A 21,490-nucleotide genomic window follows, 5' to 3' on the forward strand; every position below is an offset into this window, starting at 1 on the left:
ACAAAAAAACCCAATTAGAACAAAGGTGGCTCAGAACCGTTCTCCACAGGTTAATCAGCGAAGGGAGTTTGGAATCTTGGGCCACATTACTTTTTTTCCCCCCTCATTACTTCCAGAAAATAAGAAAGAAAGAAAAAATCACCTTTCTCTCTGACATGCGGTACGGGCATCTGCAGGTCTCAACAGGAGTGAAACCAAAATAGAAAATTACCTTGCCTCTCCACTCCATAGAAAGAATCACTTTAGAGCGGGGGCCTCATCCCGCCATCTTGCCACCAAATCCCTGTACTTAAGCAACAAGCCCGACCTGCTGTCAATCACGAGCTTCCAAGAGCCCAGCCTCAAGCTCTTCAGAAACATTAATCACTCACACACAGGCTGGAGGTCATGAAAATCCCCTGAACAAACAGGCCAACATGCCGACTTATTTGCTGCCAGAGAGACCATTAAGACACCTCAGACCTGGGGAAGGCAAGGACTGGTTAAGTTACACTTTCCTATGCTCCAGCATAAATTCGGAACCTCTCAGACTGGATGAATTTCAAAAGCAAGCACTGGAAGCTGTAACTTTCTGTCCAGAGAAAACGCGCTCACCGGAGGGCATGTAGGGCCGCAGTCGTTCCTGGCAGCCGAGCGCCTAATGACGTCACGGGACCGCGCTGCACGGGAAACCCAGCTGGCCAGGCATGAGGTCATGACTCGGAGGCTCGAATATGCCTGCAGAATGCGCTTCACGTCTGTGGCGGGAGGACTTGACGTGGGGAGGGGGTCAGGCCCACCAAATCAGCCCCTGCGGTTTTTCCAATGTGTGTGCAGTCTACAGCCAGCCAGTAGATGCTGTTATTGGTTTGGGGGTTTTTTTGTTTTGTTTTTTAAGATATTTTAGTCAACAAGCTTGGGAAAACCTGGAAGCTGAAAGTCACGTTTTACTGCAGAGCTTGTAGTATGCTGCTGGACACGACGCCTCCATAAGGCACCACAGCACGCGGTGCTTCCCAGATGCAGCTCACTCCTGGCAGAGAGCGGTTCAAAATCAGCGCTGCAAGGATCGTGCATTGAGAAACACCGGCTTACCTTCTTAGGGCAGAGTTCAGGCCTAAACATTGCTCTGTTTTTAATGTGATTCACTAAAGATGCACATGAGACCTGTAATCCCGCAAAATACCCATTCAACATCCAAGATGGTTCCTGCCCTCAAGAGGCAAACCGTCTGCGGTGGGCTTTGGAGGCCAGGCCACACCGCACACGGTGCCGTAAGATAAGCCAGGCGCAGAGGCGCAGGCCTGGAATCCTAGCACTTGGGAGGCTAAGGCAGGAGGCTCACAGGTTCAAGGCCGGCGTGTGGTAATATAACAAGATATTGTTTCAAAGGAGCAAATTTAAATAAATAAATAAATAAATAAATAAATAAATAAATAAGGCCAGGGGTGTGCTTGGAGGTAGAAGGCCCCGGGGTTCAATCTTCAGTAACACACACACACACACACACACAAACCCACAATAATAAAACATAGGAATGCTCAAGAAAAGACACTTATCCTGCAGATATCAGCAGGAAATCCTCCACAGAGAAGCCCACCATTGGGCTGGGTCGGATAAAGTTAAAAGTTAAAAGCAACCTGAATTCAACAGAACATTTCTATTAAAATCAAACATCGCTTTGATGATAATGGATACCAGTTTCGTGGCCAAAATTCAGCAATCCTGCCTTAATTCCTTTTTATTATTTTACTTTAAGTTTCTTTTGTGTTTTTTTTTCCAGTGCTAAGATCAAACTCAGGGTCTTGCCTTAATTTAAATGCTATTTTTTGACACGTATTTGGCTACCATGCTTTGTGCAAATCTGCCAGAAGACCTCTGCCAGGCAGATAAGTTTGTCTTCTTATATCTAACCACCAAAATTGGATAAACAGTAATGAACAGTACCAGCAGAAGGAATAATTCACAGCCTATTTTTCAATCTTGAAGATAGAGAACTAAATACACGCAATGCTTTAATCTAAAAAGAGGTCGGGTATGGTAGTACACGTCTGTAATAATCCCAGTTCGAAGCCAGCCTCAGCAATTTAGCAAGGGTCAGCTACTCAGTGAGACTCTGTTTCAAAATGAAAAATAAAATAGGCCTAGAGTTAGAATGCCACTGGGCTCAATCCTCAGCACCACAAAAAAATTAAATTAAAAAGAATAAAACATATAGACGAGCGTGGTGGCATACACTTGTAATCCCAGTACTTGGGAGGCTGTGACAGGAGGATCACGGGTTCTAAGCCAGCCTCAGTGACTTAAAGAGGCCCTCTATGACGTAGTGAGGTAGTGAGACCCTGTTTCAGAATAAAAACTAAAAATTTGAGCTAGAGTACAGCTCGAAGGTAGAATGCCCCTGGGTTTGATCTCCAGTTCCATAAAAACAAAAACAAAAATTAAAAAATAGAGAAAGCCCTAAAACGTTTCTGTTAGCACAGGGTCACTGGGCACCGTCTGTCCACTTTCCTGAAGAGGAACCTTCAAGCCACCCCGGTGGCATTTCCAGACAGTCACAAGGCACTGAAGGAATTGGTGTGGACACGTGGGTGTTTCCAGGTGGCTGAAAATGCAAAGAATCTGGTGCTTCTGCAATTTTCCCCATTAATCAGGTCAGGCATTTGACACTTGAGGTGGCAAAAAAATTGTTTTAATGGCAACATCCCCTTTCCCGCCTTGCCAGTTACCCTGGCCACTGCATTCCTCTGTCCACACGGGCCACAGCTGCTTAATCTCAGCTGCCCCAGGCTGCACCTGTGAATCAGTCCAGCCTAATCACACAAACAGATGACAGAGGCCAAGTCTCCAGCTAAGAACTGCTATCACTTTAAATAGCATCTCGTGTTTCATGGGCTCCTCTGGCAGCAGCATCTCCCCTGGTACAACTAACGCTTGCCCTAATCGCTGCCGAACACCCACTGCAGGGGCCTAGTGGTGCCATTCGAGAGCTCCTTACAGAAACCCCTGGCTGCAGGGTGAACCCATGGCCAACACTCTCTTAGCTGCCACTCACTAAATAGTGTTCCACGGCCTGGTCCCTCTGCATGGACCCCGGCAGTCAGGCCGGTGGTCACAATGAAAACCCAGAGGTCCTGGGTGCCATCCAACCAACCTGGCAGTTGCATAATCTCTCCCCAGGCCTGCATTTTATGACTTCACGTGGCTTCACGGTGACCTGTATTCGGCAGGGTACTTGACCCCTGGGGTAACACGGTTTGACGGGAAAACCAGGCCGATGGAATCTGCTGTCCCGGTCGATAGCAATGACACCTTCCCGCAGTCTCACTCCTGAGCTGTGACCACCGCACGCCCGGTCAGTGACCCAGGTGTGCTCACAGCCCACAGGCCTGCCGCTGCCCTCTGCTCACGGACCCACAAGCTTCAGATCACTAAGGCAAGAATAACGGCTCTCTCCATCTTACCGGGTGACTGGTGGTGTGGACCGAGCCCGCGCCGGCCTGGAGCCTGCCAGAGCAGGCCCTCGACTCTCTGCCTCCAGCTCTGCGCCAGAGCCAAAGAACTGAAGAAGCAGGTGATGTGCTGCGCTGTATCAGGGCTTTACTATTAAATGATAACACTAGCTCCTGTAAAGGCTGGTCTAAATCACAGCAGGTGATGTTCTCACTCCCTTATTACCCAGCTTTAAGAACAAAGTGGCGAACGGTAAACTCTTGTTCAAGGCTGTTCATCCTTGTGTGGATCGCTAAGTTCTCATAATTCAATGTGCATACAGAAACACCCCGAGTGTCTACGCCAGGGAGTCTGAGCCGGTACCTGAGAATCTGCATTTCTAAGAAGCTCCCCCAGGGCGAGGCCACTGGCTCAAAGACTTTAAAAACCACCACTGTGTTCAGGAGGCTGAGTCCGGAGGATGGCGGTTCGCGGATAGCCTCAGCTACTTAGTGAGGCCCCCTGCAACTCAGTGAGACCCTGTTTCAAAATAAAGAATAAAGAAATTGAGCTGGGGGTGTAGCTCAGAGGTAGAATGCCCTTGAGTTCCATACTGAGTACTGAAAAAAAAAAAAACAAAGAACCACCACCCTAACTTTTCTCTTGCCCCAAAGTAAAAACTACATAAACCAAAATATTTCTCCTTTTGACCATGGAACTGGGAGACCCGGACAAATCCAAAGCTTCACCTAAGTAACATGTGTAGCTCAGGTACCTAACAACATCTACTTTCTCTTCTTCCTTCAACAAATGATAAAGGAACAACTGAACATACATGGGCAAAGAAATTAAACACAGACCCTATAAAATTAACCTAAAAATAGATCACAATTAATTGTCACCCAAATGTAAAACATGAAACTATAAAATCCCTCGTGCTGACCTTGGATTTACTAATGACTTTTGTGTGTGTGGGGGGGGGGTAAATGGGACCTGAACCCAGGGGCATTCTACCTTTGAGCTATACCCCCAGCCATTTTTACTTTTTATCTTGAAACAGGGTCTAGCTAAGTTACCACAAGCTGCTGGCCTCGAACTCGCAATCCTCGTGCCTCAGTCTCCCAAGTACTAGGATTACAGGCACATGCTACAGATCCCGCTACTGGCGACTTTAGATGCAACGCTAACAATATAATCCACGAAGAAATCCATACGCTGGATTTCATGCAAATTAAACTTTTTTCTGTGAAAAACACTGTCAAAGAATGTAGAGGCAAGACACAGACGGGATAAAGTATTCGCAAAGAACAATAGACTGTTATCCAAAACACAAAGAACTCTTAAAACACAACAACAAGAAAACAAACAACCCTGTTAAAAAAATGAGCCAAAGGCCTCAGCAGATACCTCACCAAAGGTACACAGATGGCAACTGAGCGTATAAGAAGAGATGCTTTACATCATGCGCCATGAGGGAAATGCAAATTCAAATCGTGAGACACTCCCACACGCCTACCGGAAAAGCCAAAATCAACTGACAACGTCAAATGCTGGCGAGGATGTGGAGCAACTGGAACTCTGGAGCATGGCTGGCAGGAATGAAAAATGGGGCGGCCACTTTGGAAGGCAGTGTGGTGGCTTCCTATGAATGCAAACACACTCTCACCAAAGCAGCTAAGAAGCACACTCCGGTATTTACCCCAAAGAGTTGAAAACTTACATCTAAACAAAATCTGCACACAGATGTTAGTACCAGCTTTATTCATAATTGCCCAAACCTGGAAGCAACCAAGATGCCCTTGGGGAGGTAAGATAAAGTGAGGCACATATCAACTACAAAACACTCTTCAGTGCCAAGAAGAAATGAGCTATCTATCACCATGCGAAAGACGAGGAAGAAACTGAAATATATATTCCTAGGCAGAAGAAGCCAGCCTGTGAAGGCTATACACCATGGATGGCTGCAACCCGAGGATAGCCTATGGAGACAGTAAAAAGACCAGTGATCGCCAGAGGAGAGTCAGGGAGAGGGGAGGAGGAAGCAGAGCACAGGAGATGTTTAGGACAACGAAACTCCTCTGCACGACACTCCGATAGCGGATACACATCATCATACATTGGACCAGATGCACAACACTGAAAGCGGATCCTAATGTAAACGATGGACTCTGGGGGATTGTGATGCAGGCTCCTCGGTGCCAGGAACAAATGTACCAGGCTCTGCTCTGTGGGCTGCTGGCAGCGGGAGAGGCTGCACCTGCCTGAGGGTAGGAATGAGATGGGGAATCCTTGCACCCTTTTCTTGATTTTGCTATGAACCTAAAACTGCTCTTAAAAAAAAAAAGTCTGTTTTTTTTTTCAATGTTAGGTCTGTTATATTAACTAATTGCCTTTATTGCTGGTCTTTTTAAATTGACCTAACTGATGAAAATCTTTTTGAGAAAATATAGAAGATAGATAGATAGATAGATAGATAGATATAGAATATACATTCTATATATGACCATCATTGTGGGGGCCGGCCAGTCATTGTAGAATGCAACTGAAGCTGTATATTATTTTCTCCAGAAAATGAATATTCCTAAACACTCATTCTTCTGAGTGCTGTATACCTAACTAACTTATTTAAGCCTCATAACAACCCAGAACATATTATTATTATTATTCCCATTTCACAGTGGGAGAAACTGAGGCGCAGATGTTAAACAAGCAACTGAGAAGCAAGGAATCTGGACTCCAGGCTGCCCAGCCCCGAGGCCAGCTGCATCCGTGTCCACCAAGTAAACGACTTCTCAGCGATTTACTTTAACTGCCTTAAAATAAGCAAACAACAAAGCCGGGCGGGGTGGCACACACGGTTGTAATCCCCACCACTTGAAAGGCTGAGCAGGTGCGTGGCCAGACTGCAACTGAGGGAGGCGCCCAGCAACTCAGTGAAACCCTGTTTCAAAATAAAAAATAAGACAGGGCGTGGGGTGTGGCTTGGAGGTGGAATGCCCCTGGGTTCAATCCCCAGTGTCCTCCCCTCCAGAAAAGCAATGGGCACGTGGCCCCGGTTCCTACCGCATTAAAAGGTAAGGCGTGTGCCCCTCCCTCCGCTCCGCACGCGGCCGCGTTTCACATCCTGACAACTGGGTCCAGATAACTGTGATGGGGGTTCATTGGCGCACCGTAAGATGCCTACCGCGGCACCCCGCCTCTGCCGTGAGATACCACTAGTACCGTGTCCCCCACTGCCACTCCTGGACATTACCAAATGTCCCGGGGGAGCGGGGACAGGCGACCCGGCACTCCCGGCCAGGAATCACGGGCTTGAGCCCAGCGCTATCCATGGTGTGAAGAAAACCAACGCAGTACACGGTGCTGCTGGGCTCGTGGCTTGGACAGGAGACACCAGAGAGAGAGGAGAACCCGAGAGAAAGAGAGGAGGAGCTGCTTCCGAAGGAGAGTTGCTGATACAGGAGGAAGGACAGGCACGAGTCATGCGCAGGTGGAGGGCAACAGTGGTTTATTCGCAGGTTTGAAAGTCGGGGCAGCAGACACCGAGGAGGACAGAGGGGGCCACAGAACATGGCAGGGCGCCGAGGCAGTCAAGGAGAGTCAAGAAGACAGGCGGCGGCCAGGCTCCCTCGCGCTCCTCTCTCGGCCTCGGACACGGCGGCTACTTACTCTTGTTACTGTTCTCACTGACAAAGTCTTCGGAGCCGTCGGAGTCGTCCTCGTCATCTCCGGATGAGATGCCATCTGTATGCAAAAGAACATATCCAAGCATGTGTTTCTGTGAAGCCAAAGGCCGCGATTAGCTAGAGCCTGTTTCTAGGTAGAATTCAACAACCCGGGGGCCCGCCGGGAGAGGCCGAGGCCGTGTTTAGTTAAGATGGTTTTAATGGCTTAAACTGTCTCTCCAGGAAGACAGTTAGTCTCTGTTATGATTCTCCATGTCTTCTGCTGTGACGCTCTTCAAACATGCTATAAAACCGGATATGGAGATACTGGGTCTGGGTGTTCAGCTGCAAAAGGTATTCAAGTCCCCAGCAAATATACTGATTGTGTCATATCCCAAGTTGTTGTTGTTGTTGTTGTTGTTGTTGCTTCCCCACAAAACTTTATACCATAAGAAAGGAAGTATCCTCTAAGAAAACATCCCCTCGTGCGGCCCTTCTGGTCATTAACATTCTGAGAGCAGAACTTTTAAGCATGGCCGCGCAGGGGTCCTGTTCAGTCCCCTTCACGGCCTGGAAGGGAAGTCAAGGGGAGAAACTCAGATTTTAATACAGGAACCAGAAATCGGGAGCTTCCCAATTTCAGTCCTATATTCTAAATGACAAAGTTGCCGGTGGCATGAAGGCAAAAACTAATTTTTACATAGGGAGTGTGCTGCCTTAGGAAGAAAACCTTACTTGGCACAAGAGATGTCTGTCATTCGTAATGACCACCTCTCTGGGGCACCGGGTCCCATGGAAGAATTTCAAAGACAGATCTGCTGGGTGAGGCGGCGTGCACCTAACGTCCCAGCTACTCAGGAGGCCGAGGCAGGAGGACTGGAGCCCAGGAGTTCAAAGCCAGCCTGGGCAACACAGCAAGACCCCATCTTAAAAAGTAAATAAATCGATTTTCTTTTCTTTTACAGTACTGGGGATTGAACCCAGAGGCATTCTACCTCCGAGCTACATCCCCAGCCCGATTTTTTTACTCTTTACTTTGAAACAGCGTCTCACTAAGTTGCAGAGTGTCTCACTAAGCAGCTGAGGCTGCCTTTGAACCCGTGATTCTCCTGTCTCAACCTCCCAAGCACTGGAATTACAAGCGTGTGCCATCAATTTTCAAAAGAGATCAATAACCCATTCTGAAGCTATGGGCCCAGCAGCCAGCCCACTAGCAGATCTCACTCGGATTTCACTTGGCCCCCCAAAAAATCTAACCAGAAAACAGCTACAGGGAAGAAAGAGCGTAGCACTCGCCGTCCAACTCACCTGTGATATTCACCAGGAAGTGCCAAGTTTCACTGTCTACAGTCCTAGCGGCAGTACAAGCATAGAGGCCGGAATCTTTAGGCGTGGCGCCTTTTATCTGCAAGTATTCCCCAATAAGTACTGTCCTATTGTTGGGCCCCAAGTGCACCCCATCCTTAGTCCAACTGATCATGGTGGCATCTTTCAACAGGCATCGCAACTCTAGCGACTCCCCTGGCGCGGCCATGTAAACTTCTGGTTGGGAGATTTGGTATTTGGTTGGTGGCTCTGCAGAAAGGCGGGAGAAAGAAGACAGAGACAGATGGGAAGGAGAGAGAGGAGACAATGTCCAACAAAGGTCAGTGGAGGCCCGTTCACACCCAGGAGAAGCTGCTCTTCTTTTGCAAATGGCCCCAGGAGGCGCCCTCTCCCCGCAACCCAGGAAAGCGCTCTGGCCCTTGGGGAACCCGACTGAGCATCGGAAACCGCCACCAGAGGAAGCACCCAGGAAGAGCTGTCCTGCTTCAGTGTCCACATCCTGAAGGGCTCGAAAATCAAACCAAAACCCAGCGTGGAACAACGTTCCAGAAAGTCAAGGACCAATCCAGCGCCTGCATTGTGTGGTTGTGGTACTACTTTTTATTGTAAGAACATTGGCTTTTACAAATGTGTTTGTTGCACATGACTGTGTCTTTCACACACATACCATGCTCACTTATGCGTTTGTGATGCAGTCGGCCGGCTGTTACAAAGCCAGGTTTCTTTCCTTTGTTTCTTGCTTGCTTGTTGTTTTTTTCTTTAGGTACTCGAGATGGAACCCGGAAGTGCCATACCACTGGTCTATACCCCCAAGGCCCCCTGTTTTTAAATTTTTTTTAATTCTGAGACAGGGTCTGGCTAAGGTGGTGAGGCTGGCCTCAAACTTGTGACCCTGCTGCCTCAGTGTCCCGAGCTCACTGGGGTTACAGCTGTACACAGCCATGTCCAGCTAGAACCAAGTTTCTTAAAATGATATGCCTCAAAATCAAGAGAAACTGATGGACCCCTCTACGAAACAGTCGGCCGTACAGGACGTCCGTGTGCTCTCAGATGCAAGTCAGACGTTGCTGGTCAGGAGGCTTAATTCTGTGCTGGGCCCAGCTGGGACATGCTGTTTTTCTCCAGATATTAAAAGCCCAGAGACCTTTTGACCAAAAATAAATCAGGCATGAGGGTGCACACCTGTAATCCCACTACTTAAGGCAGGAGAATTGCAAGCTCAAGGCCAGCCTCCAGAACTTAGCAAAACCCTGCTTCAAAATAAAATAAAATCAGGCTGGAGGTGTAGCTTGAAGGTAGAATGCCTCTGGGTTCAATTTCCAGTACCGAAAGATAAATAAATAAAAAGACTAAAACCAAAAGGAGCAAACTAGCTGCAGAGCCAAGAGGTGCTTCCTAATCATGACCCTGCTGAGCCCTATCTGCCCCCACCCCAGTCCTCCTTCCAAAGCTGGATCCTCCCAGCCTACCAACCCCATCACGTTCATCCAGGCCCTCCGCCTCCCCCACGTCCTGTGCCTTTCTCCTCTCTGTGCCTTTCTCTCCTCTTCCCCACTCAACCTAACTTATCCTTCCAGGCCCAAATTCTGCACCGCCAAGCTCCTTCCATGACAAGCAGCCTGCATCAGTCTCCCACCCAGACGTGAAGCGAGCCTCTTGCCTCCATCACAGACCCACCCGCTTCTCCAGCTCCCACAATTCCCTATCAGGGTGTCCTGCCTCCCCCAAGAGGCACCCGGCTCCCAGAGACAGGGTTCAGGGCTCATGGGTCTTCACGGCCTCCCACCTCTACCACAGGGCACATTTGGCATGCACAGGGAAATACCATCACACTAAATATCATCAGTCCCCAAATATGCAGGGCAGGCTGGGACCCAAGAGGATCTACTCACGCAACTTCTCCAAAGTTCTCCTTCCACCTGGGAGCAAGTCATTGGCCTTTAAGGAGAACCACAAGGACCTGTGAAGCAAGCTTTCACCCCCACAGTGAGAGCTATGAATGGTACACAGAGTCCCTGGCCCAGAAAAAAGCATCACTTCCTTCCCACCAGGCTCAAGAACCACAGTGGAGCTGTGCCACATCACGAGACAGATGCTCTGCCCAGAGCACACTCAAAATGACAGATCTCGCACGTGATTGAAATCAAGTCCACTCAACGCTGTAACCCCACTATTCAAGGAGCATCGGGTCCAGGAAATCCCACCACCACCAGCCAACACAGGTCCCAGGCCTTCCAGACCGGGCCCATCGTAAGCCACACAGGCCAACGGGGGCCCAGCTGCTAAACAGACATGAACAGAGATAACCACACAAAAGAAAGGAAAGGGGTAGAACTGAACATGGACAAGCCCACCCCAAAACAAGAACAGAAGAGCCCCAAGTGGCAGGCAGGTTATGTTTCAAATCCACCTCTCAACAACTATCTACCGAACATCCTCCAGAGAGGCCAAGCTTTGTCTAGACGCTCAAAAGGAACACAGACACGACAACCTGCCCTTGCGATGCTTCCCCCGCAGAGGCAACGGACCTATCTATCTACAATCTATCTACATCAAATATAATCGTGAGCAGTGGTCTCAAGTGTGCAGAAAGGAGCAGCGTGAGATAGCAGCTACGAGGAAGTCAGGGGCGAGGTTGGATCCCAGCAGGAACTGGCCAGACATGGCCCAGGGGCCAGCCCAGCCCCGGCAGGCTTTTGTAAACAAAGTTTCCTTGGCACCGCTGTCTTGCCTGGTCGCTGTGCTGTCTGGGGCAGAGAGGAGTGGTTGCAACAGAGACCCTGTGGCCAGCAAGGCCTCCAGCATTCATCACGGCCTTGCCTTTACAGGGAGTGTCCCGGCTCCGGCCATATGAGATGGTCAGAGAAGGCGCCTCCCAAGAGCAGCCATTTGGGCTGAGCTGCAAAAGATGGAAGGAAGTTGGAAAGATGAGAGGAACTTGGCTGGAAGGTTCTCAGACCAGGGCCCTGGGCTAGTGAACCGAGTGGCCAAGAGAGAACAGCTAGCATCCTGGACAGAAGAGGGAGAGGAGAAACACACGAAGGAGGGGCCTCAGGGTGGCCCCACATCTCAGACCACCGGCTGCTGCACCCCCGGAGTCACGGACCGGCTCCACCCTCATGACAGGTGATGGTGCCCGAAGGTTACCCTGCCCAGCCCCTTTTCCAGCTGCTAGAAGCAAAGATTCAATGTCATTTAGGCCCTACGTTTTCAACAGTTACTGAAACAGCACCCCCAATCCATTCCAATATTAGAATGCATTACATGGAATAAGCCGAGGTACAAAATAATCAGTACTGATTATGACCACATCGTGTGACCAGCCCGTCATCACGAATGTTCTGGGCCCCAGTACGGCGGTGCACACCTGTAATCCCAGCTATGCCGGGAGGCTGAGGTGGGAGGATTACAAATTCAAGGCCAGCCCGGATAACTTAGTGAAACTCTGTCTGGGAGGAGGACGAGGAGGAGGAGAATGTTCTGGAATCTGCTTTTCTCTGAGCCAGAATTTGTCATCAAGCATTCCTACATAGGGAAGCAGCTGACCAAAGCTCCAACACTTCCCTCCCTGAAAGGGAAGGCGACTGGGGCCCTCGGAGCCCATGTGCTTCCGTCCTGCCCGGCACAGGAGCTCAGGCTCCTGTCCTGCCCGCATCAGGCTCTCAGGCTCCCGGGGACGAAGGGGAGAAGGCATCTGTGACAAGGCTGCAGGCCTCTCTCCTGACAAGGCAGATTTCTCTGTTTCTAAAAGAAGTGTTTTTACTGAGAATCCCTTCCTTCACAAGAAATCAGTGAACCACCAAGTCTTGCTGAAACCTGGGGTGTCTGAGTCGCTGGGGCAATGTTACCAAAACACGCCTGTCAGTGCACAAAGAAGAGCCAGGGACTGCGGCGGCTCCTGGGCGGGATCAAGTCTGGTTAGCGCCTAGACCGCGGAGGTGCTTGGTACGAGGGCGCTGTCCTGGATATGAATTAGACACCCTGAGCTCCGGCGGTTCCTACCCCGCCTGACACCTCAGCCGCAGGCTCCCCACTGTGGAGGAGCAGGGACTCCCAAATATCCTGCCTTTATCTGCGGGGCTCCAATGAGCTGCCGAATGTGAATTTCATCGTCCAGCTACAACCCAAGAAGCCAGTGATAGCCACTGTCACTCAGCTCCCCAAAGCGAAGATGCCCACCACGACTGGGTGCCTCCGTGTCCAGAGGACGATCGGGGAACATCTGCATTGCATCTCAAGACACCGACCGATGTTCCTGATGGGCTCCCACCTCGATGGGCAGTTAAGATGTCTTGACGGACTAAAAATGGAACCTGTTTCCAGTAAAACCAGGTCAAAACTGTCGCTCGGTTCACTCTTGAGATGACAAGCCTCAAGGATGGTAAAAAAAAAAAAAAATCTCCCCCAAATAGATCAGAAGATAAATGACTTCATTCAGAAAACCAAGCCACCCCAACTTCCAAGCCTCGGTCCAGTAACTGCTGCCCTGATAGGTCCAGAGAGCCTGGCCCGCCCTCCCTCCCTCCTCTGCCAGTTTCACAAAAGGTCCCTCAGGTCAGTGGTATCTGTGGCGATCAATGCAGCCACATCCCAAGGCGCCCTAGGAAGACTTCAAGCACATGCTGGGGAGAAAGGGCAGTGGATGAAGAAAAGCAGAAAAAAGGGAAGGAAGAGGCTGAAACAATAAGGCGGGGTCAATAAGAAAGGGATATTCAGAGAGGCAGAAGGGGGCTGGGATCACAGTGCGAGGGACAGTGCCACACCAGCCCTTCCCAGGTTACCCAGCATCGCCACGACCCAGCTCAAAGGTCACTGAACGCAGGCAGCTCTGGGCCAGCGTGCCCAGAGCCCCCGAGCTGGCCCAGTGTTAGCCACGCGGACACTGTTCACGCCCTTTGCTTTCTCAGGGACTTTGGCTTCTCTCCGGCGATTGAATACTCCGGGTCACCTGGGAGTCTGTGCCCTGCAAACACAGCTCTCACAGTCCTTGGTGAACATCTCCCAGCCAAACTCGCCCCGCACTGTTCTGAGGTTGGCCAAAGACGATCTGCTGCCGGGGATGCTGCGTCCACCCACCTCGCCCACACCCCCAGCTTGGACAGCCTCCCGCCGCCGCCGACACGGGTGCTCCCTCCCCGACTCCACCCAGCTGCGCGGCCTGCTCTGTAAAATATGACAGTTGACACAGGGCACGGAATTCCCTGGGAAATCTCAACAATGCCTTTTATAGCCGTATTCGCAGGTCCTGGATTGGATGCTTCTGGTGCTACAGTACACCTTTCCACGGGGCACACAGCCCACAGGTCCCGTTCCTGCTAAAACACACTCTGCTCTCACCAAACGCTCTTCCAGAAGTTTCCACTCACTGAAAGCAGGTCCCCACATATTTTTCAGAATAGAAAATGGAGTTGGAGAAGAAGCCAGCAAGTTGGAACAAAGGCGCCCATGCTGGACGGTCTGTCGTGTCGCCTAAGCCTGCTGAGCAAACAAGGTGACGGGTTTACTTTCTGGGAGGGCTGGCGTCCACCTGCTGCGCCCCACGGCGCCAGCCTTGGCGCCTCCCGCCAAAGCTTCCAACACAGACAAGTGCTGGCAGCTCGCGTGCGTGAGGCAGCTTCTCGGTAAGCTGACTCCTCTGCCTTTCGGGAAAATGAAAGAGGGGGCACGCCTTCAGCTAGTCATAAAGTAAACGGTGAGAACACAGGGTCACCCACTGCAGCCTGGGGGACCCCTGCCTGACCGAGCCACTCGCTCCCCAGAACTCCCTCCCGCCAGTATCTCTTGGAGCAGACGGAAATTCAGAACAGAAGAGACTGCAACCGGGAGAGGGAAACTGAGGCCGGAAGATCTGACCCTTCAAGTCCCTCAGCAGATCCAGGGAGAGGTCGTGAACCCTGGGTGTGGCATCACCCAGGAGATGGGTTTGACATCCTGGACAAGCCACAAGAGTCTGCTTCCCTGCAAGTGGAGGAAGGGGGTGGATCCTCCGCTCTGCACCTGCCGCCCTCGGAGAGAGAATCCCATGCTGGTCAGTACCCGGGACTCTGGCTCCCCGGTGCACGCCCGCTGAATCCTCCCCCAGCGCCAGCGCCATCGGAGGGCTGTCTGGATGGGCACAGTTAGAGTCTGGAAACAGTGAGCTACTTCAGGTAACACTTCTTGTTGCCAAACCAAGATAGCAGCACTTCAGACTGTCACTTTGTATCATGTTTGCCTATAAACTTTCCCGTGTGGTTTCTGAAATGGCGCCCAAATGCAAACAGAGAGCAGATGGGAACCCGAGTCACGCCCTGGCCAATCGTCTCCAGGGGAATACATGACAGACTCGAACCTTCTGGAAGGAAAATGCCGATGGCACAGCCAGCCACGCCACATTTCACCTTCACAGAGAAAGGGGCTTCTGGGGCGTCCCCAGGACGCTGCCTTTCCAAAAATCTAGATGGTCCCAGTTTCAAGGGTGCAGCGGGGTCGCCCCAGAACACATACCCCTGAGGGTTCTCCCTCTCAGAAAGCCAGGGGTATTCAAACTCTAAACACAATCCTCTTAAAAGAGGACCAAGGAAAAAATCTGTGAACAGATTCCTCTGGAAGAAAAGGAGGAAAATGATGGGAGAGGCGAGAAAGTAGAGAAGGAAAATGGAGAGAGAATAAAGGGGGCAGGGAGGGAAAAGATAGGAAGGGAGGAGGAGGAGGAGGAGGAGGAGGAGGAGGAGGAGGAGGAGGGAGAGGAGGAAGAGGAGGAGACAGAGGGAGGAGGCCTAGGCTGGGAGCTAAACCCACCTCCCCCACCCCCTGCTGCCAGCCCCCCCACTGCTGCCCCAGGGCACAGCTTGGCCCACAGAACCGAGCTGGGAGCATCTGGGGCAAGCATAATAAAATGGCCTGGGTTTCTCCTCCCAGACATTCTGCCACCTAGTACAATACAAATAAACATTTGTATTTTTATTACAAATGTGGGACTGCCAAAAGTCTTGACAGAGAAACACGCGGATCAAGCTGCAAATGTCACTGCAAAGCCACCCACAGGGAGTGCCTGGCAGGTGAGGGCAGCGGAGGCACCCGCCCTTGAGCTCTCCCCGCCTCCTGGCCTTTAGAACGTCCTGGAGTGGCACTCCGGGATCCCGGCAAGATGCTTGAGCTGTCCTCCTGGAAGAGAGTGCAGAACACCTCGCATATTTACAACCCCTGAGCTGGGGCGCGCAAACTGGTCGGAAGGCACCTGGCGCATCCAGCCTGGCTTTTTGGAAACCCGTGACGCTTAGCAAGACCCGGCCTTTGGAAGAGCACAGTGCCCAGTTTGCCATAACATACTCTGTGCAAAGGGCACAGGAACTTGGCAGAGTGGCAGTGAGGTGGAGGGGTCCAGCGATGGTGTCGGAAGAACTGCCTCTAATGACGGGGACTCGGTACAGACACCAAGTCGGCGTCCACAGAGCTGGCTGCCCCAGCTCAGGCCCCTCAAAGCTTCCCTTTGCAAGAGCCAACTTGTAGGAAGACAAAAATCCTGACATCAAAAAGAGCCCTTCTAGGCACAGGTAGGTACTACTTGTTTGTAAAGGGAGGGAAGAGGGAATGCTGTTCTGTGCGGCATAAAGATGTAAGCGCTCAACCTCAGGAAGCCCTGCCAGCCCGGCGTGGTGGTGCACGCCTGCAATCCCAGTACTTGGGGAGGCTGAGACAGAAAACTGCAAGTTCAAAGCCGGCCTCCGGAACTTAGCAAGACCCTTAGCAACGCAGTAAGACCCCATTTTAAAATAAAAAATAAAAGAGGGCCAGGGGTGTAGCTCAGAGGTAGAACGCCCCTGTGTTTAGTCCCCAGTACCGAAAAGATACACTGCCCACACAGAAACGGGGCTCAGAAAGAAGTCACCGCGGTGAACAGTGGGTAAGAGAGGAGGCTACGAACCCTGTGAGCCTTCCTCTTTCCCAACAACTGTCACGACAACCTAAAGGCCCATGCCAGACCTTGAAATGCCCTCCGTCGGTGTCGCCGGTACCACCACAACCACTAATACCTACATCTGCAGCAGTAGCTTGACGGCTCTAGAAACTCTGGGCTGGCTCACTCCCTGCTTCCTCAGATGGAAAGTGGCTAATGTTTCCAATATGGTAACCATTAAAAACGATATATTTAGGCACACCCCTCCCGCAATTTAGGTCTATGAGAGACAGGGTGAACAGCTCTCTACATTTGAAAGAAATTATGTTGGCGCCCATGAGACAATAAAAATGCAGAGGAGCAACAAGCCTAAGAAGGCGCTTGGTGAGGAGGGGGCCACCGGACCCCTGACACTTGGACCCAAGTGGAAACGTTGGCATCTCCTCTCTCCCATCCTGACGTTTCAGGCTTCCAGTGATAGTGTTCGCAAAATGGGAAGAGAGGTGCAAAGAGACCCCCCCAACTGCTCCCCACCGTGATACATGCATTCCGCTTTTACATTCACGAGAGCAAAACGCCCATTGGGCCATCAAGACACGTGTACAGAATCAGTACCAGGTCGGTACCTTCCGCATGGAATCCCTAGCTATTGGCTGCTTTGCTTGAGCAAGAACTGCAAAACTGAGCTTTCTGTTCAGAAAGCACATCCCAAAGAGATGGGCCGTGAGACCCTATAGCGCCCAGGAAGTAGAAACTTGCATTACAAGTTATGGCCAGCCCTGCGCTCCCCAGCTCCAACGTACAATGAGCACTCTGTCCATGGCCGCCCAGCCAGCCGGCCCTGAGCCACCTCCTCCTCCTGAAAACACACAGAGTGAGCGGGCACTCCTCCCGTCTGCAGGGCTTCTCAGGACACTGTCACCAAAAGCTGGCCCTGCAGACTGTAGCCACCTGCAGCCCTCGCTCGGGAGCAGGACCAGGGCTGCGCTCGGCACTCTAACAGCAGGAAGGGGACGCGGGGTCCCCAGGAGGGAAAGGAGTGGACAGATGTGTCCAACCTTGAGTGGCATGATCTTAAGGGCCAGGGTGGCCTTGTAGAGTTGTCGCCCTGGAAGATAAATGCCTGGCATTTTCAGATCTGAAATCTAAACTTCAAACAACACCTTTGTTCCTGAGTCCCAAAGACAGCACTGGAGCCAGGCGGCCCAGGTAGCCCCAGCACCTTGCAAAGTAGTAATAACCAGCTGTGCTCCACAGCCAGACCCCCGCCCCGGGTGGCACCAGCTTCACAGCTCCACCTCTCCTTGGTCCTTCGCTGCCATCCCTTTGGAGAAGGCCAGGATGCAGGTAGGGATGTTGAAAATGCAGACTCTGAACAGAGAGAATCCCGGTTCTGCCACTTAAAATCCCGTGACCCTTGGCTTTTCTAATCCTTCATTTTTTCTCCCCAGCGAACTGGAAACCATAAGAAATGAGAGAAGATACCTGGGCAGGGCCTGCAGCAGCAATAGCGGAGCCATCCTTAGTCACAGTTCGCGGGACAGGACAGGGGCCACTCCAAGTCGGCTGCTGCCGGCCAACATCAGCAGAAGGACGACCGAGGCCATCCCGGGATCCATCTTAGTCCTGCGTCTTCTTAGAGGTCAGGACTATACTAACAGGTCAGCAGATGTCTTTCTCTAGCCTCAGTTTGCATCCCTCTCACTTCAAAACAGGATTTCCTTTCAAGTGAACAAATCTATCAGTGTATATCTCTGCCCATTACCTGGGTGGGGACAAACATCTGGAGACCTTGGGAGACTGTCGTTCTGGATGCCCGTCTAGGAGACCTGCTTGATTGGTTTACTGAGGGAAGCGGCCTCCGGCTCATTAAAATACCACTCACTGCTCAGCCACCCAACAGATCGGAGGGGACCTGAGAGTTATACGTGAGGCCCAGGAACATCTCACGGAGACTAGGCAGGCTCCGGGGCTGAGAAGCGTATCACCGCCCTCCCACCAGCCTTGCACAGCCCCGCACTCCAGAAAGCCACCCCAGCCCGCAGCCCGCTGCACGCCACAAGCAAGTTTTCAGGAATAGTCACCTTCCCACGCTCAGTGTCACCTGTGGCTCTGGAGGGGAAACCACTCCTCTCTGACACTGCAGTAAACAAAAACAATGTGTGCTCAGAGAGGCATGCGCCCTCAAAGTCCCTTAAGCGACAGATCGATGGCCAAATCCTATGTGCCGTTTTCCCCAGGCACAGGACAGGCCCGCTCTCTCTCTTTCTCTCTCTTTCTCTCTCTCTCTCTCTCTCTCTCTCTCTCTCTCTCTCTCTCTCTCAGTACTTTCTGAATAAAGAATGCTTTTTAAGTGGCCTGGCTACAAAAGGAAAGAGAAGGAAGGTTATGAGTTATTCTGGGCGGGCAGGGCGGCCTCCTGCTTTTCAACCTGGGGACCTTTGGGGATATTGCCCAGCAAGTTTACTTAAAGGGCTCGCCCTTTCTTCTCTCAGCGGGACCCCAGTTCCAACACCCGTTCAGAGGCTGCAGCTGTGTCCTGGACTGGTCCCCCTGCAGCATCCCAGCCATCTACAAGTGAAGAGGCAGCAGCTGGAGACTGGGAAACAGATGGCCCCGCTCATTAGAATGGGCTGGACACCGCTCCTGGGCTCCTCGGCCTCAGCGAGCTCAGGCCTGGCCAGAGTGGTGGCTGGAAGAGCGGCTCTATCCCGGTAGTCCTCAGCAGGCAGCTGGACAGGAATGACTGACCTCACAGAGGGGTTCCCCAAAGTTATTCCTGGGAGGGAGGGGCCTCGAAGGTGGGCACAGCACAGTCCCAGCTGGTTTTGCACCACAGACCCCGGGAGAGGCAGGTCCCAGCCACAGGATCACTTTTGCTCTGATGTTTTGTAGAGAAAAGCAAAACTTCCCCTCTGGGGATGCTGTCCCAGAGGGGAAGACCAAAAGCCCTATTAGTTCAGGAAATTCCAAATTAAGATGGCGCCACCGTGGTTCACTTTTCTCCCCTGCCCTATACCGCAGATTTGCATAGAGGTAAGAGCTGTAAGAAAACAAATCTAAAGCATCCTACCTCTCTGCAGAAACCTTTTTAAAACCCTCAAAGCGCTGGATGCTCAAAGGGCTGGTCACCCCAACACCAAGATTCCAATGCACAGGGCGTCCCAGGTTGCCCAGGCCCGGGTGGCTCTCCTGCCCGCCCAGGCATCGCCGGCTCCCTTCCTCCACAACAGTCTTGCAGGAAACTCTTCTGATCAGAGGGAAGCAGGGAGGCGGAGCCAGAAAAGAGACTGTCAAGGAGCAGGCTGAAATGATCAGCTCAAACGCCGCCCGGCCTCCCACCAGCCCCAGCACCAAGGCCAGCCCCACCTTGCCTTAATGGAGGCAGCGCAGCCTCTGAGCCCAGCTGCATGCCTTCTTCAGACAGCAACTCAGCCTCCCCCAGCCCTAGACAGCAGAGAGGCCAGGCCTGGGCACTCCCTGGCCGGCACAGGGCGACCTTGCAGGCAAGATGGCTGTGTGAGTAGAGCCAGCCGGTGGCGACCCCCTGAAGGTGCAGATCTGCCACAGAAGCTGCAGCGTCCAAGCCCCCACACAATCCTAAACCAGCTACACAGACCTGCTGACCCCATCCCACGGCAGCATGCTGAGCTCTTGCCGCTCCCAGAATCCCTTTGGGGCACACCTGCTTGTCCTTCACAGCATCTTTACTGTGGGTTAGCACGAGCCCCTCATTTGACAGAAGCCTGCACGTGCGCACACACATGTCTAGTATCTGCTTGTCATTCTATCCCCTCAGAACCCAGCACATAGTAGGGTCTCAAAAGATACTCTGGGGAACAGATGAATGAACAAACTCAAGCCACAGCAAGGACCCAGCGCCTGGAAGAGTCTCTGCCAAGCTCTGGGACGCGCAGCCCCCAGGCGGCCCGGTTCAGAGGGGAGCCCTGGCTCCTTCTGCCAAGAAGCCCACCTGCCCTCCAGCTCGCAGCCCTCTCTCTGAGCGCGGGGACCCTGGGCATCCGTAACCACTGCACAACGGAGTGGCGCGGAGTTCAGCCCGCTAAAGCAGCGCTACCCACTCCACATCCACCGGAGCCAATCAGAGTCCACTTGCTTTGTTGTTGGTGGTGTTTGACTATGAGAGTGAACGCTCTGCCTGCTTTAAAAATGGGCCCATAGCCGGGCGTGGTGGCGCACGCTTGTAATCCCAGCATTGGGGAGGCTGAGACCTGGAAGATCGCGGTTCGTGGACAGCCTCAGCTACTTAGTGAGGCCCTCTGCAACTCAGTGAGACCCTGTTTCAAAATAAAGAATAAAAAACAGGGCTGGGGGTGTAGCTCTGAGGTAGAATGCCCCTTGGGTTCTATTCCTCGTACTGCAAAATATTAAAAAATAAAAATAAAACAGGCTCTATTCCTTGGTCATTTTTCCCCCTAGGGACACCCTTCCTGGGCAGGGCTGAAGAAGCAAGAGGTAACTGTATGTGTTTCACTCTTGGATTTTTTTTTTTTTAGAGGAGAAGGAGGAGGGTGTTGGTTGGTGCAGGAGGAGGAGATGTTTTTCTGCAGGGAAGTGACATTGGAAAGACCAAGTAAGTCCTTGGTCCTTGTCATTTCCTTAACTACAAGTCGTAAGGAGTTCCAGGCACAGGTGGTTTTGACTTCCTGTTGCAAACTGGAAATGCAGGAGAAAAAAATCTTGACATGATATCAAAGTAGTAACCAAAAAGACTAATGTACTGAGGGCCAGGACAAACCACTGAGGTCTCTGGGCCAGGGAAGGCGCATGGGTGTGGACTGCTCACTGAGGCACCGATGTGCCCGTGGACACTAGCAAGCGGGCCTTCTTATCCGGAACTCCTGCCATGGGCCTCGGCCTGGCTCAGCCCTGGGGCCAGTGCAGCCTGTCGCCGATGGCCCTGAGCGGCAGACAGGACTGGCTTCTTACCACTAAGGGGTCATTCGAGAAGAATCCCAAAGTGATAACCGCTGAGATCTTTTTACTACCTGAGATTTTTCTTCAGGTTACTTTGGGGTAGGTGTGGGTCTGTGAAGAAGAGACAGAATCGACCCTCAAATGCCCTGACAAGTTTAATATTTAGGAAAAACTGAGATGGCCACAGCAGTGTGCCACAAAATATCCTCCTCGGCCGGGCAGAGTGGTGCCCACCTGTAATCCTAGTACTCGGGAGGCCGAGACAGGAGGA

The 21,490-nt window shown here is 51.8% G+C and overlaps 1 protein-coding gene across 5 annotated transcripts in view; it reads right to left on the reverse strand.

Moving 5' to 3' along the window:
• The window catches only part of FGFR2 (fibroblast growth factor receptor 2), a gene marked incomplete at both ends in the record, with an annotated part of 105,464 nt that overhangs the window by 74,627 nt on the left and 9,347 nt on the right, over positions 1 to 21,490 (reverse strand). For 3 of the 5 annotated variants that reach the window (XM_080695412.1, XM_080695411.1, XM_080695415.1), the window contains 2 exons: positions 7,081 to 7,155; positions 8,385 to 8,651. The exons of 1 other annotated variant lie outside the window; for it this stretch is intronic. In XM_080695412.1, coding sequence (XP_080551538.1) covers positions 7,081 to 7,155; positions 8,385 to 8,651 — 342 coding nt within the window. The remainder of the gene's footprint in view (positions 1 to 7,080; positions 7,156 to 8,384; positions 8,652 to 21,490) is intronic. One more of the 5 variants, XM_080695413.1, reaches the window with a different exon arrangement.

Source organism: Muscardinus avellanarius, assembly GCF_963383645.1.
Source record: "Muscardinus avellanarius genome assembly, chromosome: 4".
NCBI lineage: Eukaryota > Metazoa > Chordata > Mammalia > Rodentia > Gliridae > Muscardinus > Muscardinus avellanarius.